At 35.0% G+C, this 25039-nt stretch overlaps 1 protein-coding gene across 6 annotated transcripts in view; it reads right to left on the reverse strand.

Annotated features, from left to right (window-relative positions):
- TAX1BP1 (Tax1 binding protein 1) overlaps positions 1-25039 on the reverse strand; it is a 60109-nt gene that overhangs the window by 23087 nt on the left and 11983 nt on the right. For 3 of the 6 annotated variants that reach the window (XM_074150822.1, XM_074150819.1, XM_074150820.1), the window contains 8 exons: positions 21235-21337; positions 17948-18135; positions 16172-16330; positions 5124-5272; positions 4897-4987; positions 3128-3313; positions 1699-1926; positions 477-623 (listed from right to left, as the gene is read on the reverse strand). In XM_074150822.1, the coding sequence (XP_074006923.1) occupies positions 477-623; positions 1699-1926; positions 3128-3313; positions 4897-4987; positions 5124-5272; positions 16172-16330; positions 17948-18135; positions 21235-21337 (1251 nt within the window). The remainder of the gene's footprint in view (positions 1-476; positions 624-1698; positions 1927-3127; positions 3314-4896; positions 4988-5123; positions 5273-16171; positions 16331-17947; positions 18136-21234; positions 21338-25039) is intronic. The other 3 variants (XM_074150824.1, XM_074150821.1, XM_074150825.1) reach the window with 1 other exon arrangement.

Here is a 25039-nt window from a genome sequence, read left to right on the forward strand (position 1 = left end):
AAGGGTTAGAAGAGTGATAAGAATAAAAAAGGCACACGGAACATAACTATATACCATGTCATGGAAGCTTTCTCCCCACTTCACTTTGAAATCCTCCTCCATGTTCTCCATTTCCCCCACTTTTGGGTTTGGAGATTTGGTGGGGTTTTTGTGGTGGTACTGAACAGAGATAGTAATTATGGACTTTTTCCCTGCTTCATTTTGAAAATTCTTCCTTGAACAATGTTATGCTTATAGGTTCATCCAAACCCTGTTAGCTTTCTACATACACCAGTTACCATAAATCCTATGCTTGGTTTTGACAGCTATCTAAAAGGGATCACAGAAGTAACTTAGTTTTATGGAAGAAAACGGTAAATTGAAGAGCTTACTGCATGTTTTTAATGCTTTTTAAAAGCACTGTGTTTTGCAGAAGGAAATTAAGTAGTTACTGAACAGTTACAAAAAGCAAGTGCATTTTCTCCCATTCTACTTACTGCCTGTTCTGTAAACTTGTTTACTTGTTTTTGAAGTTTTTGACATTCTTTGAATTTTTCCTTGTAATGGTCAGCAGCCATTTGCAGACGAAGCTTCAGATCTTCAACTTCTCTGCGCAGTTCCTGCTCCACTGTGTTTGAAGTTTCCTTAAAAAAAATTACAAACTATTCTCCCTTTTGTTCAAATACCACTATTTCCCAAAAAATCTTTTTTCAATTAAAGCATAAAGCTCCATGTAAGTACAGAAGAACTTCCTGTTTTCTTTGCGGGAAGGAAAGGAATAGAGTAGTAGAGCAGAGATAGACACAGCATCTGTGCTGAACTTCATTTCAAGCAGGACACACTGAGGAAGTAAATACACACTGGTATAATACCAACTGGCTACTGTGCTGTATTCGGATACCTTCTGGTGACTTGAGTCATTCTGATGATCTGCTACTTCTTTCAGGATGCATTTCAAAGACACTGTATATAACTTAAATTCTTAGAAAAAACATATCATTCCTGGATATTGTAAATATAATAGTTCTTTTGAGGGTTGCACTATTCACTTCATATTTTCTGCACTACTTTGAAAAAATATATTGAGCTGAACAGTAATTAAACTGCTACATTATTACAGTAATCCTAGTAGTGAATTAATCCAATACAGTTGCAATCACAAAAGATCTGGTACAAAACCCACTTAAGTCAGAATGATGAAACTTAAACTGCTTACTAGATTTTTATCCAAGATGAAGAAAGTCAAGACAGTTTCCATTACATTAATATTTTTATACTTATAAATACTAAAGCAGATTAACTTTGACCACAAATATTGGAGGGACTCATAAGAATCAAGTAAGAATTCATCAATGAAGAAAGACCATTATAAAAAAAATTCAATATATTTTCTTATCTGAATGAATTTTCAATGCTACTGTGGCTCACAAAAAAGAATTAAGCGCGAGGATTCAAAATAATATATATAATACTATGTTATTCTGTGAAAATGATCTGGGTGTGGAGGGGAGTAGTAGCACAAACGTCCTTTCTTACCAACCTTCCAAATCAGCTAACTCACACTTGATTTAAGGTAGCAACTTGAGTGCCAAAAGAGAATTTGATAATAATTTCTACTAAATATCCAGAAACATATTTTATTCCCCAACTTCAGCATAGCTAGCTCTGCCAGATTTTATAAATACAGATAAGCTTCAGTACTAAATACTGAAAACTTACCTGTTCATTTTTCAAAGTCGTGATTTTTTTAAGTTCAGCTAAAGCATCAGCAAGCTGCTTTTTCATTTTGTCGTTTTCCAGACGTGCACTGTGAAGATCTGCCATCGTCTTATCTCGCACATTTACTGCATCACTCAGCTCTTTTGACATTAGGACAGCTTCTTGTTTGCTAGCCTGAATCTGATCTTCAGCTTTCCGAAGCTGTTCTTTTAAAATACTTGCATTGTCCTGGGAACGAGAAGAGAAGGAAGAGAATCCACCATTTTTTAATTCAAAACTTAAATAAAGGTTCATATAGGGATTAGAAACATTTGAAAGAAAAACAAAGTTTTCATGGTGTCTTTAGCAAAACCACTAAATCAAGAAGTGGTACACAAGTACCATTTTCCCCGTTTGCCTTCTTTGCTAACAGTTGGTGTGCAAACAATCTCACTGTGACGTGAAAGCAAATTTAAATATTCTTATTTCATCTATACTAGATTTTTGTGGTATTTTCAGCTTTAGTTTTAAAAATATGCCAAAAAAAGTCTCTCTCTTTTCCAAAACATCTTTGTTCTTGTCACTCTCTTTAGCAGGCACAAATGGCCATCCAGCTTCAAAACCAAAGTTCATCCCATAGTAAGACACTGCAGGTAACAACAGAGCGAGAGTTCTTACAGTACCTACAACTGGTTGATGTAAGACACTATAAAGCAGCTTTGCGTTGTTTTTCTCACAGCTGCATTTCCCAAGATCTTGCACAACAGGCTTCTCAGAAGGAACTGACAACAAAAAGCAATGAAGAGCAAGCTACAGCATGCAGCACTATGACTCCCAGCACTGCTGCAGCTCCACAGGGCAGCCCAAGGGCCAACTGACCAAGCTGCACCACTGGCCTCTCATTCCTCAGAGAAGCACAGGATCACCAGAAAAAAAAAAAAAAAAATATTTCAAAGCTACTATAAGCTACTTGCAGTCTCTGGGCTCCCTGAAGGCATAATAATCTCATATTCTTGAGTCTAGACATAAATTTAGGTATCTCTAGTCCATTATTTATGAATTTTTGAATAATTACTTAGGATAGCAAGTCCAGAGGAACACTAATATCTTACACTTTCTCAGGTTTTACATCACTGTATCTTGACAGAACATTCACCTAATAACTACTTCAGCACATCTGATGCACTTTTACTGAACTCACAAATTATTCTTCACACATAGTTCATCTCACACTTCACGTGAGACACCTCAACAAGCTCAGAATCTGCAAAACTAGAACAGAATTCACTCTTTTGCTCTTTTTCTGCATCTACTGAGAACACCATAATCATCTCGCATCTCAGCCGATACCCTGGTGATATCTTCATCTTCTCTTCCTTTCTCTTGTCAAACACATACAACCTTGTATATGTTTATTTTAAATCAGGCCAATTATATCAGTAATGCTTACCTTGTTTGACGAGGAGAGCAAAAAAGCTTTCTTCATATTTTCTTTTTCAGCTATATATAGCTGTAATCTGCCAACCTCCTCTTTATAATACGATATCATGTTTTCTTTGTTTGCATCCAAATTCTTAAACGTCTGGATTTCTTTTACTAGTTTGGTGTTTTCTATTTCTGTATTCTTCAAGTGTATCTGTAATGATGCTAAAAAATGTCAAACTCTTCTCCCACGTTATGAAAAGCCTGTCCATTTAAGTGCTAACTAAATTCTAACTCATCTCCGAGACAGATTAGAACAAGTAAAGAGAAAAATTAAACATTTGATAATATCACTGCTCTCCAGCACAAATTTTCTGGCTGGCATTCTTTCAGCTTAATCATCTAGCAACATCTCCACTGTACAGCTAGAGGTTAAGGCCCTGCTATCTGTCCACATCAAACTAAGCTCTTCAGAATTAAATCCTCTCTTTACAAACGCTGGACAACTAAGGACAAGCAAAAAAGAAAAGACTTGAAGAAAACTAAACAGAAATTAAACTTCTAGTAGCATCTACTTACAATCATCTAAGCAAACAGGACTACAACAGCAATATCCAGTTCCAAAGACTGAACTACTTTAGCAACTCTAGAGCTGTTTTTAGGGTATCATCAAGTCTACCAAATTATGCATAATAAAGGATAACTTCAAAGTGTTGTTCACTCAAGGACTAGATTTGTGTTGCTTATTTACAAAGGGATTCTGTGCTTGTGAAAGGCATTTTGAGATTTTATGACTTCTGGTGTGTATCTAACATTGTCCGCCATATAATGGCATTTTCCTATGAACACAATCTTTTAAATAAACCTTGTTTCATGCAAATTAAGGATTTCATTATTTTAGCATATAAGACAGAAACAGCATTTTTCTTCCAAAGGAAAGAGTATGAAAACTAATAGCCATCAACTCAAGTCAGATAAGGGTTGACATTCTAAAGCCCAATCCATTTCTGTATCTACTTTTCTAAGCAAATGGTCTCATCAAATTAGGCAGGCAGTACAGCGGGCTGATAAAAATATTTAATATGTATGTTTGCTGCAAGGACGGTTCCAGCACCAACTAGCTAGCCCTCAACTAGCCAGACACCCTGGATTAATCTTAAGACTTATGGGGTTTGGAATTTTGTTTGGGATTGGTTTGGGTTGTTTGTTGGTTTGGGTTTTTTTGGGGGTGGGAGAGGGGGAGGGTGTACCTTCTTTTAGCTTAAATATGGGTATCTCTCAATACCAGCAAAATAAAACATGTAAGCTAGTAAAAGTCAATGCAATATAGATCCTACTAAAGTTTCTCAAAGTTATGCACAAGACTCAAGAATAGGGATCTAGAAAACACACTCTGGACACTCTGGAGGGAAAACTTAGAATAGTAAAAATTAATTTACTTTTTCATAACTGTGTTAAGAAAACCAGTTACTGGGTGATGCACTGTGTAACTAAAGAACCATCTCACTAGCAGCTATTATTTTTTGGTTATTGTGCCTGCATTTTAACAAACTGGTGATCCATTCTCCTTATTAGACACCTTTCTATATCACAAGATGAACTCAGATGCTATTTTCCTCATTCATTTTTAAATGAGAACCTCTGTAACTGTCTTTTAAAAAAAGATTTGTTGACAGAAGTTACCTATTTCCTTTTTTCCTCAACAAATTCAATTCATTAGGCTTCTCCATAAAACATTATTACCTTTATTTCAAACCACTTCATTTGAGTGTATACAGACACAAGGAATGAAGTTACCTTATAAAGTTCTTTTTCATCCTTTTCTGTCTTCAACACACATTCAAGTTGCTCCTTCTCAAGTGTCACTTTCTTCAGTTTGTCCTTCAGGCTAAGACATAGACAAATTAATAGTACAGAACTATTAATACAGAAAATGAATGCATACATTAAAAATTATTAGTTTAAAAAACACCCATGGAAAGAAACAGTAAAATAAGGAAGTTAAGAACAAAGTGACTAAATACCTGTCTAACTCAGTTTCTTTTGCAATGGCTTTTTGAGTAACAGTCATGATATCTTCTTCAAGCTGGAGAACTTTTGAAGCAGCCTCATCATGCTTTTTCTTCAAATCATGAATTTCAGTTTTAAGAGCTTCTGATGCTTGAACACCGGTCTTTAAAAAAAATTGCAAATAGATGTCATTTAAGAAAGCGTATCTTCAGAACTACAACAGGCTATTTGAACTAATGCTAAGACATAGAAGTATTTATTTACTAAGCTATTTATTACTAAGCTATATGAAAAAACTGGAGGCCTACTGTAGATATTTATTTCTAATAATGGTGTATTTCACATGCATATCACTACTCTTTGTATATTCAGTAACAATTTATCATGAGAAAAAAGATCAAAATACATACATTCCAAATTATGCTTACCATTCTAAACCATCCATCTATTAACACAATAAGCAGAACAGCATTCATATATGGGTGAGCATTAAAAAGGATCGCATTTATACAATTAAATATTTGAAGAATATTTAGAAAATTGTAAAAGTAAAATATTTGAAATTGCTCAGTGCTTTTACTTTAGAGCACACATAAAGCTACAACGTAAGACAGATGGTCATTAGATTTCTTCTCTTCCTCAAAATGTATTACAATCTCATTTCAAATATAGATATGTACTGAATATTAAACTTGCTATGCACAGTTAATATTTTAATAAGGAGTTTGTTTTGGCACAAGCATTCAGTTGCACAGAGACTACCAAAGACTTCAGAGTATAGGAAAATAAAACCATATTTCACATATTTTGCCATTCTCTTTTCTGCAAACTAACCACCAACTGCCTAGCTTAGAACACATAAAAACTTCTATTTTTGTTTGTACTTTCTTTTACTTGAAAAGAAGGAAAGCTTGCATTTGACCAGACAGCTACATCACTCAAGCAAGCCACAGTAAAGACAACTGCAGAGAAAAGGAGAAAAAAATAAAAAAAGGAAGTACTGATACTTCTGATGGAGAGCTATTTACTACACTACATTCTCCCAGCTAGAACATGTGGAAGGTCTCCCAAAAGCATATGGAAGCTCATGAAACAATTGCAGGGTTCTTGTCCTGGAGATTGGAAGCTGAGATAGAGGATGATGGCAACACCCAAAGCAGATTCCTCTGACAGAAAACTGACAGATGCAAGATGGGAAGCCACTTTTAAGTACCGCATTCGTTACATAATTACAGTAATGTTCATACCATTCTAAGGCAGGGGACAGCTAAATGTCATCTCCACCACAGATCATCTTAAATAACCCAGAAAGACATTATTTTCAACATAACACTATTTTCTTCAAAAAAGAAATTAATGACACTGAAGTAGAACACACATACCGAGATAACACGCTGCTATTTCTCATATCAATATTCAGTAAAGCTCAGCTTAGTATCAACCATGGCAGTGGTATGAATCAGAGTGTAAACAAGGTTGAGACAGACTGACCTGCCCAACTACCGCATGACTTACAGTGTTTGTGCAGATACTAAGGTACAAGTTGTCTTTCTGCTCTGCATTTGGAGGATTAAAGCACTAGTTCATCTATTCATTTCTAAACAAAGCTTAATGCCCTGAAACAACAGGACTGTACTGTTATATCAAGAGAAACACATCAGCCAGAGTTTACGGAGAACCCCTACTCTGGCCGGATTCCAACCTAACTAACAATGTTTTAAGTACAATAAAATATAATGAGGACTGTTTTTACTCATTAATTGTCAAAATACACTGTTCAGAAGTGCAATTAAGCCCTGCTTTTACAAGCAACTAAACAGAAGTTTCAGCATTATGATTTTTTCTTTTTTTGAAGGGGTAGAGGGTGTTGAATTCTGAGAGGGTGGCAAATGTAACCAATGACTCAATCACTTCCTAAACACTATACCAGCACATAAAGCAGATTTTAATTTTTGTTACATATGCTATAAAAAAAAAAGAAGGAAGAGGACTAACACAACTGTTGAAACTCTAAATGGCTTTATTATATGCCTTAATATAACGAAGAATTTCAAGGGATCATGAATGTATCATCTTTTTTGAAAACAGCATGGGAGAAGATGATCCACAATTTTCATAAGGTCTTTATGTCTTTAAAAAGCTATCAGTTTCCAGCAAACCAAAAATATATATACGTGGTGTAATGAAGGCAGGATATTTTAAAGTCAGTATTCCAAGTAAAACTTGCTATATAACCAGCAGCAACAACACACATTATTAATAACTGCTTGTCCTTCCCTAGTGCAGTGGAGACTAATTAATTGCCCCTGTTTTGAAAGTCTAGTACAGTAAAAAGTCTATTTCAATGCATATCTGTGTTTTCTCTAAACACCACTTTGGTATAACTGTAACTGTTGTAACCCAAGTGCCTTCAAAAGAATTTAATCTGATACATTATATACACAAACTGTACAAACAGTTCAAACAGGCTGCCAAAGGTAACATATATTAAAAGGAATTAATAGCCTAAAAAAAATTCACTCCACAAACAGCATTACAATTGAAGCTGCTTTGCTAGTTATTCTAAAGGGACATGTTATTAAAATGTAAAAGTTCCATACTTAACAGATTCTCACCTAATAAACTTGTTTAGATACAACTAAAGCCTACAGTTTTGAAAGAAAAAAAGGATTAATTTTTAGAGACGACTTGTTATTTTACAGAATTCTTAGCAATTCAATTTAGATGCTGCAATCCTAGTCCCATACGCTCTGGTTACAGCAGTTTCAGAGCCTGTAAAATTTAAAATGAGTACTCTTAGACTATTTTACAGGTAAAAGTCAACTGTGTTTTAGGAGAAGTCTAAAGGGGAAGAATATAATAAACACATCAACTACATGTACAACCTCTATTAGAGAAAAGGTAAGTACTTTCTGAAAGTCTTGTTTATTTAATTTTTCTTAATTTATCTGATACATTTACAAATATTATACCTTCTCTTCCACTTAACAGAAAGAAAAGCACAGCAAGAACATGAATCATTTTAATGAAATGGTTTAAAAACACCAAACAATTTTAAGGTTATTTTTACTCTGGATTGTATTTTTATACAGCTTTCCCTGTTCCCCCTCCCTAGAATTGCAACAGCCTTATGGGTGGAGGGAAGAAGCAAACTGCACCACAAGGCTCAGAACAAGCAGCCAGAAATTCCTTACGTCAGTTTCACTACTGCAAAACAAAAAGCTACCAAAACAAAAAATCCTATAACTACTAGAAGCCTCACCAGTGAAATGAAACAAAGGAAATGTGATGTAGTTGTCAAATGAATATTTTTTTTTCCCCAGAATCAAAATTCCACATTGAAAATTCCCCTTCAGATAGGGAATGAGAAGAAAGACAGGGGCACCAAAATCTTTATTGCTGTTCTAAAATGCCAGAATATTTAACACAGATTATTTTTAAAACTTTAAATATTGAAAACTTTAAATAAAATTTTATTGTAATCACATGAAATACTGTCCTCCCCCTGCAAACACATAGCATCATCTGCTTACAGTGCATCACAAACAGCTACAGAAAGAACAGGGGTTTTACAGCAAGAGTTCTAAATTGCAGATCAGTTGTTTTAGGTTTGTGTGACCTAATCTGATTGAACCGATTGTGCAACCAACCCATTGAAACCTCATAAAGCTATTATGAACTCTGTCTAAAGGATATGCGAAGATCACGCCTGTGTTCTTCCCTGAAACATGTTTAAAAACTATTTATTAAATTTCTGCTACAAAAGGATTAATAAACTTTTATTTGAGAATGGAATAGCCATAGTTTCTAGATTCTCATTTTCATAACAGAAAACTATGGCAAAAATCTGTACGCTCAACTATCAAGAACATGTTTTCCCTATGCATTTCTTACTTCTAATGGACTTTTGCAACACCAGTAAAACATTTCAGAGTACCATCCCTTCCTGCAAATCAACATACAGAGCGCATTTTTCCGACATGCTTAAGGCAGAGAGAGATCCAACAGACAGAATAAAATACTTGAAAAATACAACATAAGACTACTTCCAGCTGTGACATCTTGCAGTATGGCAACGAGCAGCAGGGGGTTTTAATGCTTCATCTTCCTTTTTCGTAACATGTAGAACTCCCTAGCCACTTTTTAAAAGCCATTCCACATCTGAAACATTCACCTTTGATTAACAGCTAATATCTGTTCCTACTTCCTACTCCTACCCTTCCAACTCTAACCATACTATGATCTGTAATCTTTATTTAACTTTTTACAGACTACATACATTGTAATAAAGAAGAAGAATGAAAGGTTAAAATGAGCTATGCAACTCAGAAACCAAAGAGGTCAATTCACCAAACACAAGGCAATTTATTTTAAAAATATATTAAAAAATCCCACACACAAACCACACCAAAAACACAGCAGCACCTTTCCAGTTGCAGGTGGATTGATTTATCTGGCTGTAATTTTATGTCAGGGGAGCCATTATGCCTCATACTCTGTAGAGAATTTAAGGGATCTAGACAAATTATCCGCAGGAGCCTTTTGTTTATCCCACTGACATCACAGTGACTCCAACAAAATTGGGTAAAACACTTGGCTCACATCATACTCTGTGTTTAAAGGACCTCCGAGGACAAACAATGAACACAACATAGTACCATTGCAGCCACTGCAATGAGTGTGCTCAGTGCCCTGTAACACGGGGCCTGGATGTTCTGAAAGGAAACCTCAAGTTTTAATTTTTCTTTCTAAAAATAAAGTGTAAGCATTCAGCAAAGTAAAACAGGAAACCAATTCCAAATAAACTCCATGATACTAAGCTTTTATCTTTGTGACTATGATCAGCAATAGAAACACTGCTCTAAAAACACTGAAGTTTCTCTATTCTCTATCTACAGATGCCACAGTGGTAGTAATTTAGTTGTGTTAATCTCTTCAACTAACATTGCTAAACAGATCAAAACTCTACAAAACTAAGGCTTAATTCTGTAAAAGTTCACCTAAGTAACATCACTCACCCAACTACTGTCATGAAGACTACAGACATGCAAGTTTTTGCAGGAGGCAGCTGAAGTATTTAGACAAACTGTGGTTTTGCAGCATACATTTACATTTCAGAACATTAATTTCTTAAAACATCTTATAATTTCACTATAAATTACAGCTTTTGTGAAGAGTCACTCGTGAATACATAATTTGAGTTGAAGCTCAGGCAGGATACCCATCTAAAACATTTCAGAAACTCTCAAATGAATCTGATCATCCAGTGAAATAAATGTCAGTTAATCAGTACAAGAAACATTCATACACAGAGCAGTCAGTGAAACAGTAAAACAGCATTTTCCCTTCACAGGATGTTTACAGCACCCTTGGGTGCTATAACTGCTGGTGCCAACCTGAGCAATTCCGAGTCTTTAATTTGTATCTTTAAAACACTATTTACATGGACGTTGGGGGAGAGTGGGGGGTGTTTTGTGTTTTTGCTTTCTGGGTTGGGGGGTGGTTTTTTGGTTGTTGTTTGGGGCTTTGCTTTTTGGGTGATTGGGTTTGTTTCTGTTTGCTTTGGGGTTTTGGTTGGTTTTGTTAAAGAATGCATCTCCCTGAGCATCAGATTTTCAAACATGCAGCATACATAAACATTATCAACATAGCTTGATTTAATGAGGCAATGAAAAAACCACTTGATTCACTTCCTTTTATGCATGCAGTCTGAACTGGGCACTCCTGCAGTGTGATATGTCAGCAGGACAACAACATTTTGTCACTACCTAACCAGAGAAACTCTCATAAATGGAATCAAAAGCAACCTGAAATGATTCCCTGATATTTGAATAAAACTCTCCAATGAATAAAGCTAATGTGCAAGTAGAACCTGTCAGCAGAAATGTGAATTCAGATGGATGTCCTATTAAAACTCTCCACCAGGTAAATTAATCAACCCACTTTTAAAGAGTTAAATGGAGAACCAAACTTCAAAAAAACCTGAAAGAGCAAGTTTATCAAGTCAGTAAATTCACTTCTGCCTCAATTTATGCCAATGTCATAACAGAAACACTATTCAGATGTTCACAGCATCAAAGAATGAGCAGGTAATCCACAAATCTATTGCTTCCGACTCATTAAACATTTAGGGAAACTACTGCCACAGGAGTAAAGACTTGTCACCGCTGTAACATTAAAAAAATCTGTTCTGAAGTACTCTCTTCCCACTAGAGGGAGACAAATGATTGCAAAAGCCTCATTTGCAAGCTCTGCTCTCTACAGAAGAGTAGAAAATCTGTGTTCACAAAGCTGAATGGTTGCAGAGTGTCAGAAGAGCAACCTGAAACAACACACACAACTACTGCAAGTTTCTCTTGTTCAGCACAGTAATAGTAAATCTTAAAACAGTAGGCAAGTGCACTGCTGCCAGAGAGCTTACACAGTTTAAGTACACAAAAAACTGGGAACACAAAGTCCAAAATGCATGCATTTTTTTTATTTACACAGATATCTATTTTTATATTCAGATATAGATTAGAAATATTTGTATTATTATTTTCTAGATAAAAAACACACTCAGTTTTTGAGTGAATGTTCTTCAGTTTTTCCAAGTATATTCAGATTAAAGCAGCTTACTAATGTGACTCAACATACTTGAGTATGTACCAGTGAACAAGTTATCTTCGTCAAAAAACAAAGGAAACGTTGAATTATTGAAAGTAACCTGAAACAGTTCTGGTGACCATGTATCATCTAAGTGAAATAATCATAGTGAGTAATTACATCATTATTCTAACAGTGTTATATTAGTAGAGTTGCAAGCTGTCTATTCAGCATGATTCCAAATAAAAGTATGCTATGAGGGAACATCATCCTAGTAAGTACAAATTAAGTCTGAAACACTAACAGAAGGCTGTAAGAAAAAGATGTGACATTTCTGAAACATTTTCAATAATTTCACATTTACGCTGAATTCCCACACAGAGTAGTAGCAGATCAAGTTAAACCTTCACACTCTGTAAGAGCTATTTTAATGTCATCCAGGGGAAAAAAAAAGTCTAAGAGTGATTTAATTGGCATGAAAAACCCTACAGAGGAGTACTATGTTTTCCTGTTACTGAAAATACAACACTTTTAAATAGAGTGTGCATGCTGCGGGGCAGGAGAAGAATGGGGAGAACAGGAAAGATTCACTTATCCCCTCCCTAAACTGATCTTGTCAGAACAACTACATACTGTGTTAAGTAGCCATTTAAAAACATGCAGAGCGCCCAATATTCAATCTTTGTGGAATACAGATTGTGTTTCACTTGAGCAGATTGGTTAGCGTGCTATGTTCTACTTTTCATCTACTTTTAGCTTGTTTCTTCCTAACGTTTTCCCCAAAGAGCCTCTAAAGGATCACTTACAAAGCATCCCAACTAGGCAAAAAGCAGACAGAGAAGACTGCCCAGAATTCTATGAGAGTAACCAGGGGGGGAAGAAAGATCAAATAATCAGGAGTGGGAAGGAAACATTAATTGGGATATAGCCGTGACAGTCTGTCAACAACTATCCTGTCTATATCAAGAAATCAATGTTTCTACAGACATTTCTCAATGATCCAAACTACTTCTGAGCCACTTGTGAAACCAAAGGACTGATAAAAATCAATACCAAAAAGAGGAAAGTAGCCTAAAGACAAATGAATAAACATGAATAAAAAGGGGATTTTAAGAAAACTGTGTTTGAACAAAACATTTCTGTATTATGAACTTGGACCTTATCCATCATTAATGTACCTTCTATTTGTTACACTGTACTACAGAAAGGTAACTTATGTACTATGACCCCTAACCACAAGATCCACATTCTGTTCAATTTAATTATGAAAATATAAGGTAGCTTGATAAGGTATTTGATCAAAAGACAAAGACGTGCGCCCAGATACCCGTACTATTTGCTCTGAAGGATGTGAGTAAGGTTTTTAGAAAAGAAGCAGATTGAGTATTTTGGATAAGGGGGTTCGTAACTCCAGGCCCCCTTATCACAATACAAACAGTAATAAACAAACAGTAGTTGCCAATACATTAGCAGTATAAAGATCTCTGCACTCAATTAGAATCAAACGTGTGTGTGTATGTACAGACGTATCCATTTCCTTTGCTCAGGTAATTGCTGCTTTTTAAATACAGTACTTGGTACTGTCGTGGGGTTTTTTAGAGGGCTCTTTGGACAAGCAGAAATATTATCTGTGCACTTCTTGATGCAAGTGCTTACAAAAAGGAAAAAAAAAAAAAAAAATGTTTTTAAGAGATGGTACCTGGGTTAAATTTAGCTAAGCTTTATTTTTAAACAGAAATAAAGATTTCTATCACAGCTTCCTCAAACTACAAAGGTAATGAAATGTAGTGTTTACAATAATTTTTTCTTATATGAGCTATTTTGTTTTATTCATTGTTTTTCTTTAGCCTTAAATGCTCTAAATGATACTGAAAGAATTATAATAGAACTCCAAATAAGTAAACCTTTACCTAAGTTAAACATTTTAAAAAAATACAAATTTTAAATTCATCAACTCCATTTTTTATCTATTTATGTATCAAAAGTTTAGAGCATAATTAAAAATACACCTGTACATGACAAAAAGAGTACTAGGAATAGAAAATAAAAAGCACACAGAATTACTTAGTTAAAACAACTATTCTGTAATATAAAGACAAAAAAAAAAACTCAACAAGCCAAACAAAAACAACCTAGCTCATACTAAGCACAGGTAAAGATTCTGCTGTTATATAAAATACAAATATATTTTGATTACTTAGCATTTCAAGGTTATCCCTTGTAGTCTTATATAAAAAACCACCCCACGTTCATGCATTATTTAGGTTTATTGCCAATAGCAATTATTCACATGACATGAAGCTGACTAGATTAGCTGGAGGGTTTTGGCGGGTTTGTTTTGGTGGTTGTTGGTGAGGAGGTAAGGGGGGGATTTGTGGGATAGCTGTGTTTGGGGTAAGGTATTTTCATGGGTTTGATTTTTTTAATTTTTTTTTTTTTTTTAAACAAGCCACAAGGAAAATAAAACCTAGGTACTGTAATCCAAATGAGTACTGCATAACTGCTGCTCAGGAATCTTTAAATCAATCTATTAACACACTATACGTGTTCCCAGCAAAAGTAAATCATATAACCCCTTGACCCACTGCTGCATTTCATGTATTGGGGTAGGGAGACAAGGAGAGCAAGAAAGGAAGTCATCTTTAAGACTGGAAAGTTTAGAAAGAAAGCCGCATATAAAGTATTGTTTATTAAACTTCCCAATGACGAAAAATAATTTATTGCACCTGATTTAGTAGACGCTTGTTAAATTTAAAAGTAACACTCAATTTATATTCTACTTATGTACATGAACAAATGAAAGATTTTTTCAACTCAGCAAATTTGTTTCTTTTTCTAAACAACTGAAAAGCAGAATGGAACATGAAAAGCGTAAAATAAGACTGTGTCAAAGACTTAAGAGACTCAAAATAATTGCATGAGTTAGAAAACTTCCATAGTATTCTCAACAGGTGAAGAGCTGCAGGAGCTTCAGATTCAGCATCTACTTTTAGCTCAGCTACAAATGAAGGTCTCCACACTGCATCATCACTTCAACAAAATACATAGCCAAAACCAAAAAAAAACCACCCACAAAACATCAAACATTCCTGAAGTTAAACTCCAATTGCTAAGTTCTGGTATCGTAAAGGCAAAACTTTTTTTGATAGAAATTCACAGTAAAATGTGAGAATGTATCAAAACATTTTTGTTCCTACACAGTCTAACTGTATCTCTGCTGGAGACCTGTCAAAATCCCATTTGACAAAATCGTTTTAAAACAGCACTGTAGAGCTAATGTGTCAGTAAACTGACAGCTATTTTCAAACTTTTTTTTTTAAATGAGAACCTCAAGTGACACTGAAATGCATCTATGTAGCTTATTCAGCTTTATCCACCAAGCTTATGATTCTGTAAATCCATGAAATGCATACTTTTAAGTATTTAATTCTCATCTCATTGATTTAAGCTAGTTCTCCCACGTGCTTGAATTGAAATCATTCTTTTATAGGAAAAACTGTTTTCTAAACAAGATCTTACCCTTTCTTTTTTCCTTACCCAACATTCCATTTCACTATGATTGTTCGAAAGTAAACTATGTAAGTTTCAATAGTTTCAAATTCCCTCCACAAATTCCTATTAAAGGTGTATCATGCAGAACTGTTGACATATACATACTAGGACTTAGAAATAGCCTATTAACTGCTGTCCACAGCTAAATTATATAGGCTTCATTACTTCAAATTTGTCCATGTCACCACCTCCCTCCCACATGTTTTTAATCTTCTCTTAAAAGTTGTTTTTTAAAAAGCAGCAGCTTAAAAATAGATAAGGTCCAACTTTTCTGTGCCTTTTTTATATAATATTAGATTTCCTCCTTAACCATATTTAGAATTCCAAATTAAGCTTACTTTGTTTTAGGCTAGATTTATATTTCCACTATCAATTAACACTGTAAACTGTTAGGTTTGTGCTTCTTTTCCCTTTGAAAATCTTCAGACCTTTAAGAAGCCTTTTGGAGAAGTGACTAGTTACCTTTCACTCTTTGTGTGCCCTGGCAGTAGTATTCTCTGTTAAGTTTTGATCTTTGCTTTTAATAGCAAATTTTTTTACCATTTTCAATACCCTGTGTTCTATGTAGTTATTCCTTAATGGGAGTTTTTTTGAAAAGCCTACTTCCATTTTAAGTTAATGTAAGCAAACTTTAAACTATCAACTACTTTCCACTATGAATTCCACAGTTAAAAGTCAAACATCTGGTAACAGTTGTCACCGATTATCTTACCAAGCCTGGTACCAAAAGCCTTAAATATTTTAACCATTTTACAACATAAAAGGAATAGTGGCAGGAGGTTAATAGGAACTGACCTATTCTAGTGTAAATGTCTATCTAACTGCTGAGGGGTTTCGATAGCTGATTTTAACACAGTTTAACTGGTTCTTGAAAAAGGAGGATTACAGACATTATGAGTCAGCTTTAATCAGTTAAACCACTAACCTTTTGCTCTGTTTGCAGTTGGTCACATCTCTGCTTTTCATGGTTAAGTTCTTTTTCCAGTCTTTCAACTTGATCTCTGAGTTGTGCCGTTTCCTTTTCCAGAACAGAAGTTACCTTTAATAGCTCTTCTTTTTCTTTTATTATTTTTTCAATTTTAAACTGTAAAAACAAAAAACAGTGCTTTTTGGTAATTTTTCTCCACTTCAACCTATCAAATAAGTGGATAACAAATTACTCCAGTGTTTGAGCAGAAGCACAAAATGTGTGTCCTCTGGCTAGGTTATTGTACAGTTTTCCCTTTATTCCCAAATTTCTTAAGTTTTATTGCTTTAACTGAATAGTACTACATTACCATCAGACAGCACACTTTGCAGTGTCCTGATTTATACTCAAGTTTTCCCTCTTTAAGCGAAGTGCCTTTACTGTTCCCAAGTGACAGCAACTACTGAGGAGCTAATTATGGTGATGACAGCTTGGTGAAAAAATGGCTGCTGAGTGTAGAGATACACACATACACACTCTAAACCAATGGTTGAAGAATTTCACCAAAAAAAAAAAAACCCAATGAACACACACGTAGCCAAAAGTAAGGACTGGCACATGAATTGTGGCCTTTCAATGCCTGAAGGGGGCTTGTAAGAAAGACAGAGACAGACTTTTTAGTAGGGGTTGTAGCGATAAGACAGGGTGTAATGGTTTTAAATTAAAAGAGGAAAGATTCAGACTAGATGTAAGGAAGAAATTTTTTACAATGAGGGTGGAGAAACACTGGAACAAGTTGCCCTGAGAGGTGGTAGATGCCCCATCCCTGGAAACGTTCAAGGTCAGACTGGATGAAGCTCTGAGCAACCTGATCTAGTTGATTTTTCTGCTCATTGCAGGGGAAGTTGGACTAGATGACCTCTAAAGGTCCCTTCCAACCCTAAAATTCTATAAACCAAGATAATCAAAAACATTTGAAAAAATATTTTCCTTCAATTTCAGTACTATGAGCGTAAATATCTGAAAAGCAAAAATAGTAGAGAGATATCTGAGATAAGCCTCTTACCCCTGAATTTTGAAAACTGTACAAATATAAGCACGTATGTCCCTAAATGCAACTGACAAAAGGACAAAGCATCTGATGGCAAGGTAAGGAAACCGTACTGAACAATTTTCCAATAAGCAACTCACATACTCTTAGTTGTTTTGGTTTGGGCTGGGCTTTAAGTAGTTTTCAGCCTACAAAGTATCAACAAGCAAATGGAAACATCTTCCCTGTGTATGTAAGCACACAAGTCTAACCACATTCACCTAGCAAAGAATATGACACACAGATCACTCCTTTAAATAAAGCAAAAGCTATTCTAATATACTTAGGCACCTGCAATTACTCAGCCTAGTTTCCAGGGCTCTTCACTTGTGGACAAGTATACTGCTTCTGTAATTTATTTTTTTTTCCTTACAACAAGCAGTATTGCACACAAAGGGTATCTTCCTCTCCTCCAGTTAGTTGGAGAGTACCAATGTGAGAGATGGGCAATTATCTATTCTCTTACGGCTTCCCAGTCTATGCTTAGTGCTATACCATACCTGTAACCGGTTTAAAATCTGTACTCATTTAACCTGCAAGTGTTCTAAACTCCAATCAAATACTAAAGAACAAGCCAGAAGTATATACATTATATACACATACAGTTTTTTTCCTCCTCGTTTGTTCTTCAATACCTGTAAATGTATGTATATATAAAAAAAAATAAATAAGAAGATAACATTTTAAGAATTGTGTAATCAAACCTCAAGAAGTCCAGCTTTTGTAGTCACCACTAGCATATCAGAGTTTCCTTCATCTTCCATAGTGAGCAACTCTTCAACAGGGGAAGAGGTACGAAACTGGAAAGGTGTGCTTGCTCCACGGATTTCTCCTTTATGAGTCACGTAACAGAACTGGTAAAATTCTCCGTCATCATTTGGTAGATAATATCCTACAAAAAATAATTCATATTTGAAGAAACATTCTACACAAAAATACAAGTCTCCATCTGGAAACAGATTATCAGATCATGTTTTACTTATGAATTTCATGCTTATTACCTCAGTAAGGCATAGATAAATCATCAAAACAGCAGAAAGGAAGAGCCATCCTATTCAGTAACTTTCATCCCCCAACAATTTCTCCATGCTTTTAAGACAAACACTACAACAGTGACAAGTAATAAGTGCTATATGTACACATCACCTTACATACATTAGGTAACAGCTGCTGTTTATATATTTATGAAACAGATAGAATCATTAGCAATCAGATGCCCTGAAGCTGGATCAGGACCACGTTATGATGTAACTATTGTACAATCACAGAACAAAGAGTAAACGACTTTTTGACCTTGAAATGCTATACAACCAAAGACAGCAAACACAGACAGAATAACATGCAGTGACAAGACATCTGCAACTCCAACAGGTTCAATTTTTTGCATGGTTTTTTTTGGAGTAGAAAAAGCAAAAATAAATTGTGGTTAAGTGCCAAAGCATGGGAATGCTCTGAACGGATGACACAAGCTACAAATACAGAAGAGGCAGAACTTATTTTTTTAAATTAAAAAAAAAAATTCTTCTAGACTTTGCAAAGTAAGAATAACTCATCTTTCTTCTGTCTATGTAGCACTGCATGCTGCTAGCAAATTATTTCAGGGGAATTTCTGTCTGACTATTCAATTGAACTGTTGCCCACTAAAGCTTCAACATCAAGCCTCTTACATCACCTGGATTCACATGGCAATATTTGTGGATGTTAAACAATCATTCCCAGAACTAATGAGATTTTTCCCAGTAATCCGAGCTACTTTTCCCACAAATGGTAAAACATTGCATGTGCTATACCAACAGCATTTGTATCAAGCACTTCATGTTTCTATTACTCTTATACTTTATTAACTGTAGCTCAGGGAATAGTACCTTAATCTCAAAACCTCAGGATTCTGTGGTTTTGGACCCGACTACACTTTCCTATGTAGCACTGCAGTTCAGTTTACCTGATTCAATGCTTAAATAAGGTGACAAGATGCAGAAACAAATTCAGAATAATCTACTTTGCAGCTCCAGCAAGTTTTAATATTGGTTCAGACATACTGATTTTAAAACTACTTAAAGTCTTTTTTTCTTGTGTCTAACATACTGAAGAGAACAGATTCCTGATTATTTTCTTCCAGAACACCTACTCGATCATAAAAAAAAAAAAAAATATTTAAAGCATGCTGTACAACATTCACTATTTATCTCAGTTAATTAAGCTTCTGTTAAGCTCTACTGATCTCATCTCAGCAGCACTAAAATATCTTGCCAAACACAACTGGGAGACTGTCTGAATGGAGATTAAATCTGGCACCTCTATAAAAGTGGAGTACTGTCAGCATGGAATGTAACAGATGGGACAGAGTTACCTGGTCTCTTCATGTGTGGTAAAACTTCTAAGTACAAAGGCCTGATAATGGCAACAGTCCTAGGTTTCTAGGTCACTTTTCGTTTTAGTCCAACCCAATTTCATTCATTTAGTGAATTTTGGTAACTGTGAAAGAAACTGACTTCCTTCCAGTCCCTACAGAGTGCACACACTTTTCACAGTTTGCAAGGTTATAAAATGGTCAGATCATGTGGATATGATCATTTGAGCGCACCCTCTCTGCAGATGTCTGTCTGCAGACGACACCAAGTTGGGTGTGAGTGTTGACCTGCTTGAGGGTAGGATGGCTCTATAAAGGAATCTGGACAAGCTGGATCTTTGGGCCAGGCCAGTGGTATGGGATTTAACATGGGATTCAGTAAGCAGAAAATGGAGGTGCTTTTTGTTTGGGTTTTTTGTTTGGTTTTTGTTTTTGTTTTTTGTTTTTGTTTTTTTTTTTAAACACAACTTTGAATACCTGTAGATTTTTGTCATTTGTAATGTTCTGTAGCAAGAAGTTCTGCACATTGACTGCGTTATACAAGTATCATCTCCATCTCCATTTTGAACCTGACACTTGGTAGCTTACATTGATCGCGATTGCTCCTACTTCTTTAAATATGAACGGATAATCCACTCATGCCATAGGTAGCTGATCTTGGAGACATCAGTCATTTACTATTATTTCTCTTTCCCAGGCCAAAAAACCTGGCAGAAAGAAGTTCTGAAGGTCACCTAGTCCAACTTCCCACTCAAGAGACTTTCAGCACCAGCGTGAGACAACCATGGCTGTATCTAAGCAACTGTGTGGAATTCCCATCTTTTCAAACCAGGGATACCTGTTCAAGTGCTGCACTAATTCCTCTTGGTAAAAAAGTTCTTCCTAATGCCAGATGTAAACCTTCCAGGCCACAATCTACAGCCATTGTCCCTTTATATATATTTAATGAGAAGAGTGTGGCTCTCATCTTTTAACTCCACACCTTTGCACAGAAACTATTTTTTTAATTTTGATCTTCCTTGTTGCACTTTGTTTCTTTGTTCTACTAGATCTTTGAGATTGTGAAGGGAAAGGAGAGGATCTGAATACACAGTGCTGATATAGGTTTGTACAGTGCTGTAACATTTTCTGTTTTGTTCTTTATGCTTCTCTTAAAAAATATTGGTCATTTTCATCAATTCCTCAGTCAAAATGTCCTCTGCAACTCTGAACCTTCACCAAACCATCATCTGCATTATTTATTCTTTGACAAGAACCACTTTACATTGATAATGATGCTCAAAGTCCAGACTAAAAACAATGTAAAGACAATGCGTTAAGAGATGCTAAGATTAAAAAATCCTGCTGATGATTAAACAAAGTCACTTTCTGTATTTTAATAGTTTCTATCAGAGCCTGTCTTTCTAACAGTCATGAATATTGTCCTTTACTACGTAAAAACATACTAAAGTCACATACTTCTCTTTATAATTTACTTGACATCTAAAATAAGACAACTTCACACAGTGAAGTGTGGAAAATTCTCCTCCAATTTATGTTTGTAAAAGTCTGTTATACAACCCTCAGCGTTGTAATGAACAGATAAGTATTTAAAAAGCTGCATAGGCTGGAAAACACAGGTAGGTACTGATTTATATTCACCTTGAAAAGTCAGCACACAGTTAACAGTTGATCCTTCCACATAATTCTCTGGCATAGGTGACCAAAGAAATGTGTAATAATCTCTTGCGGTACTCCAACCAACCTAAAATAAAATAAACCACAACAACAACAAAAAAAAAAAAAAAAAAAAAAGAGAGAAAACATTAAGCAGAAGAATTTGTTACACAGTTAAGATATCATGGTCTGGCCTTTACAACATACTGTAATATGCATATTTCTGCTTCAACATGCAATAAAAAGATACTTAACAATGTTCACAAATCAGGAATATTTTAACAAGCATGTCAAAGATTTAGCATGAATTTTATTAAGCTTGTTACCTAAGGCAATAAATGGGTCTAAGGCAATAAAAGGGTCTATATAAATTAAAACACCAGACAGTTTTCACTATACATTACACTACTATTTGGTACATTATTTTTTTTCCTATAAAGATACACACTACTATATTAAAAATACAAAAAGATTAACCCTGAAGTTTATAGTGATATTTTCTTAGTGTAAGTTCTGTCATTGCTGACTATTTTGTGTCCACAATCCAACGGGTTCACCAGAAAACAAAAAGGAAGACATTAAAAATAGTGCTTTCTCCTACTGGAAAGGCCAAATTTGACAGGGCTAAACTAGCACTTTTTGGACAACTTCTGCAATACTACAGATCAGTATTTTGCTGGAATGCTAACTCTTCCATACATACATGCTATGTCTGCAAGGGAAAAAAAAAATGCATGAAAACCTAACTCAGCTAAGTTGGTGCAGTCTTCCCGCTAACTTCAATAAACACCTGCTTTCAGACTTTTCCTAAGAGTGCAATTCTGTACAGTGAGAAATGGTGTCCTCTGAAGAAGCATATTCCAATATGCTTCTAAACCTGAAACCCGAACTACAGTAACACAATGGATATTAATAATAGGATAACAGTAAAGGAGAAGAAGAAGTGTATCTGGTTTATTCCACTGGCTAAAGAAATACCAAAAACCTTGTCAAAAGCTAGGTGTAGTATGATTTATCAGTAACTGGTATGCTGTCTTGGAAGAGTTAAAAAGGGGACAAATTGTTTACCAATTTTTATCCAGTAAAACCGCATTTCAAGAGGAAGAAGAAACAAAACAAAACAAAAAACCCAAAAAGATGAAGTTACCAATCGTGATTGGTATTACTTCAATAGAAAAAATTTCTAAACTTCAGGTTCATACCAAATCCCCCTTTATAAAGGATACACTGCAACTGTGTATTTTAAAAACATTAAGAACTGTTTTTTAAAGGAGTTGCCAACTTTAAAAAAAACAGAAGAGAATAGATGTTTAGATACGCAAAGAAAACAGCAGAACTGAAAGTAATTCAATAGCTATTATATATGTAAATTAGTAATTAGCAATAGTAACAAAATTCTGAATAGATTACTCTATAATTGTCCATTACACTATGCTTGGGACATACTGAAAAAGGGCAAGTTGAAGCTTATCTCGTAAACATAAGAATTTGTGCATCTTCCCGGTAATAGTGCAGCATTCAAGAAATCAGATGATTCAATAGGTGGGTGCTGTTAAATACAGTTAGCATGGGGGAAACAGTATCAATCGGGAGTATACAATGGAGAAAAACTGAGGTAAAAGTTACTTACATGCCACTTTCTGTGAGAGCTATAGAATTTGGCGGTAGCAAAACCTGATCACAGACTAAAAAGAGTTCCCTGGCCAGCATATTCCTTAATTTCATACTTTGAAAACTCAAAGGTAAGTTTTGTTAAGTTAAAAGCAGATAAATTAATCTTAGTCTTTCCTTTTCAAAAATATTTTCTCCATAGTACAATGTTCAAGTAGCAGATAAAGGTTATCCCTGCCACCTCACAAAACCTTTCGCGGCTGATGTTCCAGCCCTCGGGGTGATGTGGTTCCTTTGACCCCACTGTACTTACACTGAAACAGCAAGAACACAGAATCTACTCTGTGAAAAAAATCCCATCCTAAATCTATTTTGATTACTTATATCTCTAAGCTTAACTATGCAAGGGTCTCCAGGAAAATCCCAGAACAGTAAAACAGTAGAAGAAAAATTTCAAACGCAGACTTTACGTTAGAATTGGAAATTACTAGAACAAGTAGAAGCAGAGAAATTCTCAAATATTCAAGAAGCTCTCAGCATGAAAATAGAAAAAAGGGCATTGCTTTTGGAAAAATAGAAGAAATAACAGCACTGGCACAACACATCAGAGAACAAGAGAGGACAAAGTGCAAAGTCTTTTACTGTTATCAGAGAAAAACTTGTTCTTACAGGCCTGTAAGAACAAGAATTTGACCATTTCAAATGCCAAAACAGCTGGTACAACTAACAGTGAGCACGTGTATTCATGAAAACATTACAGAACACACACAAATGCTTACAGAAAGGTTCACAAACTTCATTTCTGTATTTGACCTTAAATAACAACGAAGAAAAGTCATTGAAATTATATCTATTATAAAAAATATATTTGAAATCAACTCTTCAATTACATTACATAATTTTGTGTCCTTCACTGACTGACCAAGTTCTAAAAATTTACAATCTAACTACTCAAACCACAAGCATATTTATTTACATTAATAATTAGAACTTAAAAGGTGTTTAAAAACTGGAAATGAGGGGAAAGATGTGGAAATCTACACTTAATTCCTGTTTAGGCCTAATGTGAATTTACAGTCCTGTTCTGTAATGAAGAATATACTCTGATGAACTAAAATGTGAAACCAAAGGTTTTTTTTAAAAAAAAAACAAAAAACAAACACAACCCCCCCAAAATACCACAACACTTTCATTAGAATACTAACTAAAATGTCATACAAAGAACCCAGATACAATTCTTTACAAGCAATCAACTCAAAAAAAAAAAAAAGTACTAACAATTTAGAATAAGACTTCCAAAATGAAAGCAACTCAAGTGAAACAGTATCGCAATCAAAACAGCTAGACTCTGTTGTACAAAAACCTCAGTTGGAACTCCTTTAATGAAAATAACTTCACATGCCAGCTGAAAAAAAAAAAAAAAAAAACCACACTAAAAAAAAACACAACAGAGCAAACAAAAAGTACTGTCAACTACTAACATAACACCAAGTTTCAAAGCGCTAACGCTGAAACAAATGCACATTAGTACTCTCTTACCATCAGAAATAATAAATAAATGAGAAATTTCACTGTGAAACTTTCTGTGAGCCAGGAGGAGTACAAGAGACACAGTTTACTAGTCTAATTTAAAAACTTGGCATGGGTAATGGCAGACATTACAATATCCACATTCAAGCACACAAACATTACAAGTTACACAAGAACTCCAGCACAAAACCTTCTGAAGCTCAGAGGAGGAAAAAGGAGAATGACCTGTCAAACCACACACAGGACTTGTTCTGAGCTCTGAACTCAAGTTCCTCATCTGATGCGCTGACCTGCTGTGCTGGTATCATTTCTTTTTAAGGAATTCATTGAAAACTCTGAAAACATTTTGCTCAGAATTAAAAACTCAAAATATCAGTGTCCTTATTTCTTAGACAAAAGAGCAAGTAAGACTTAAATGATGCAGCTTCCCTAGACCAACAGGAAAAAAAAAAAATCCACGTTATAATCAGAATTAGAAATAAAGTCTCTTCTACTAACCTGGTATTCAACACATTCTAACTTCTCTGTTTCTCTACATTTAATTCTCACAAACTCCACTCAGAAGTCCATTTTTAAATTAGAAAGCTGTGCATAAATCCAACATTCTTGCTTTCTAGATGTTAACCAACAGATTAATAACCCAGAAACC

This window comes from Numenius arquata, chromosome 7 (assembly GCF_964106895.1).
Source record: "Numenius arquata chromosome 7, bNumArq3.hap1.1, whole genome shotgun sequence".
NCBI lineage: Eukaryota > Metazoa > Chordata > Aves > Charadriiformes > Scolopacidae > Numenius > Numenius arquata.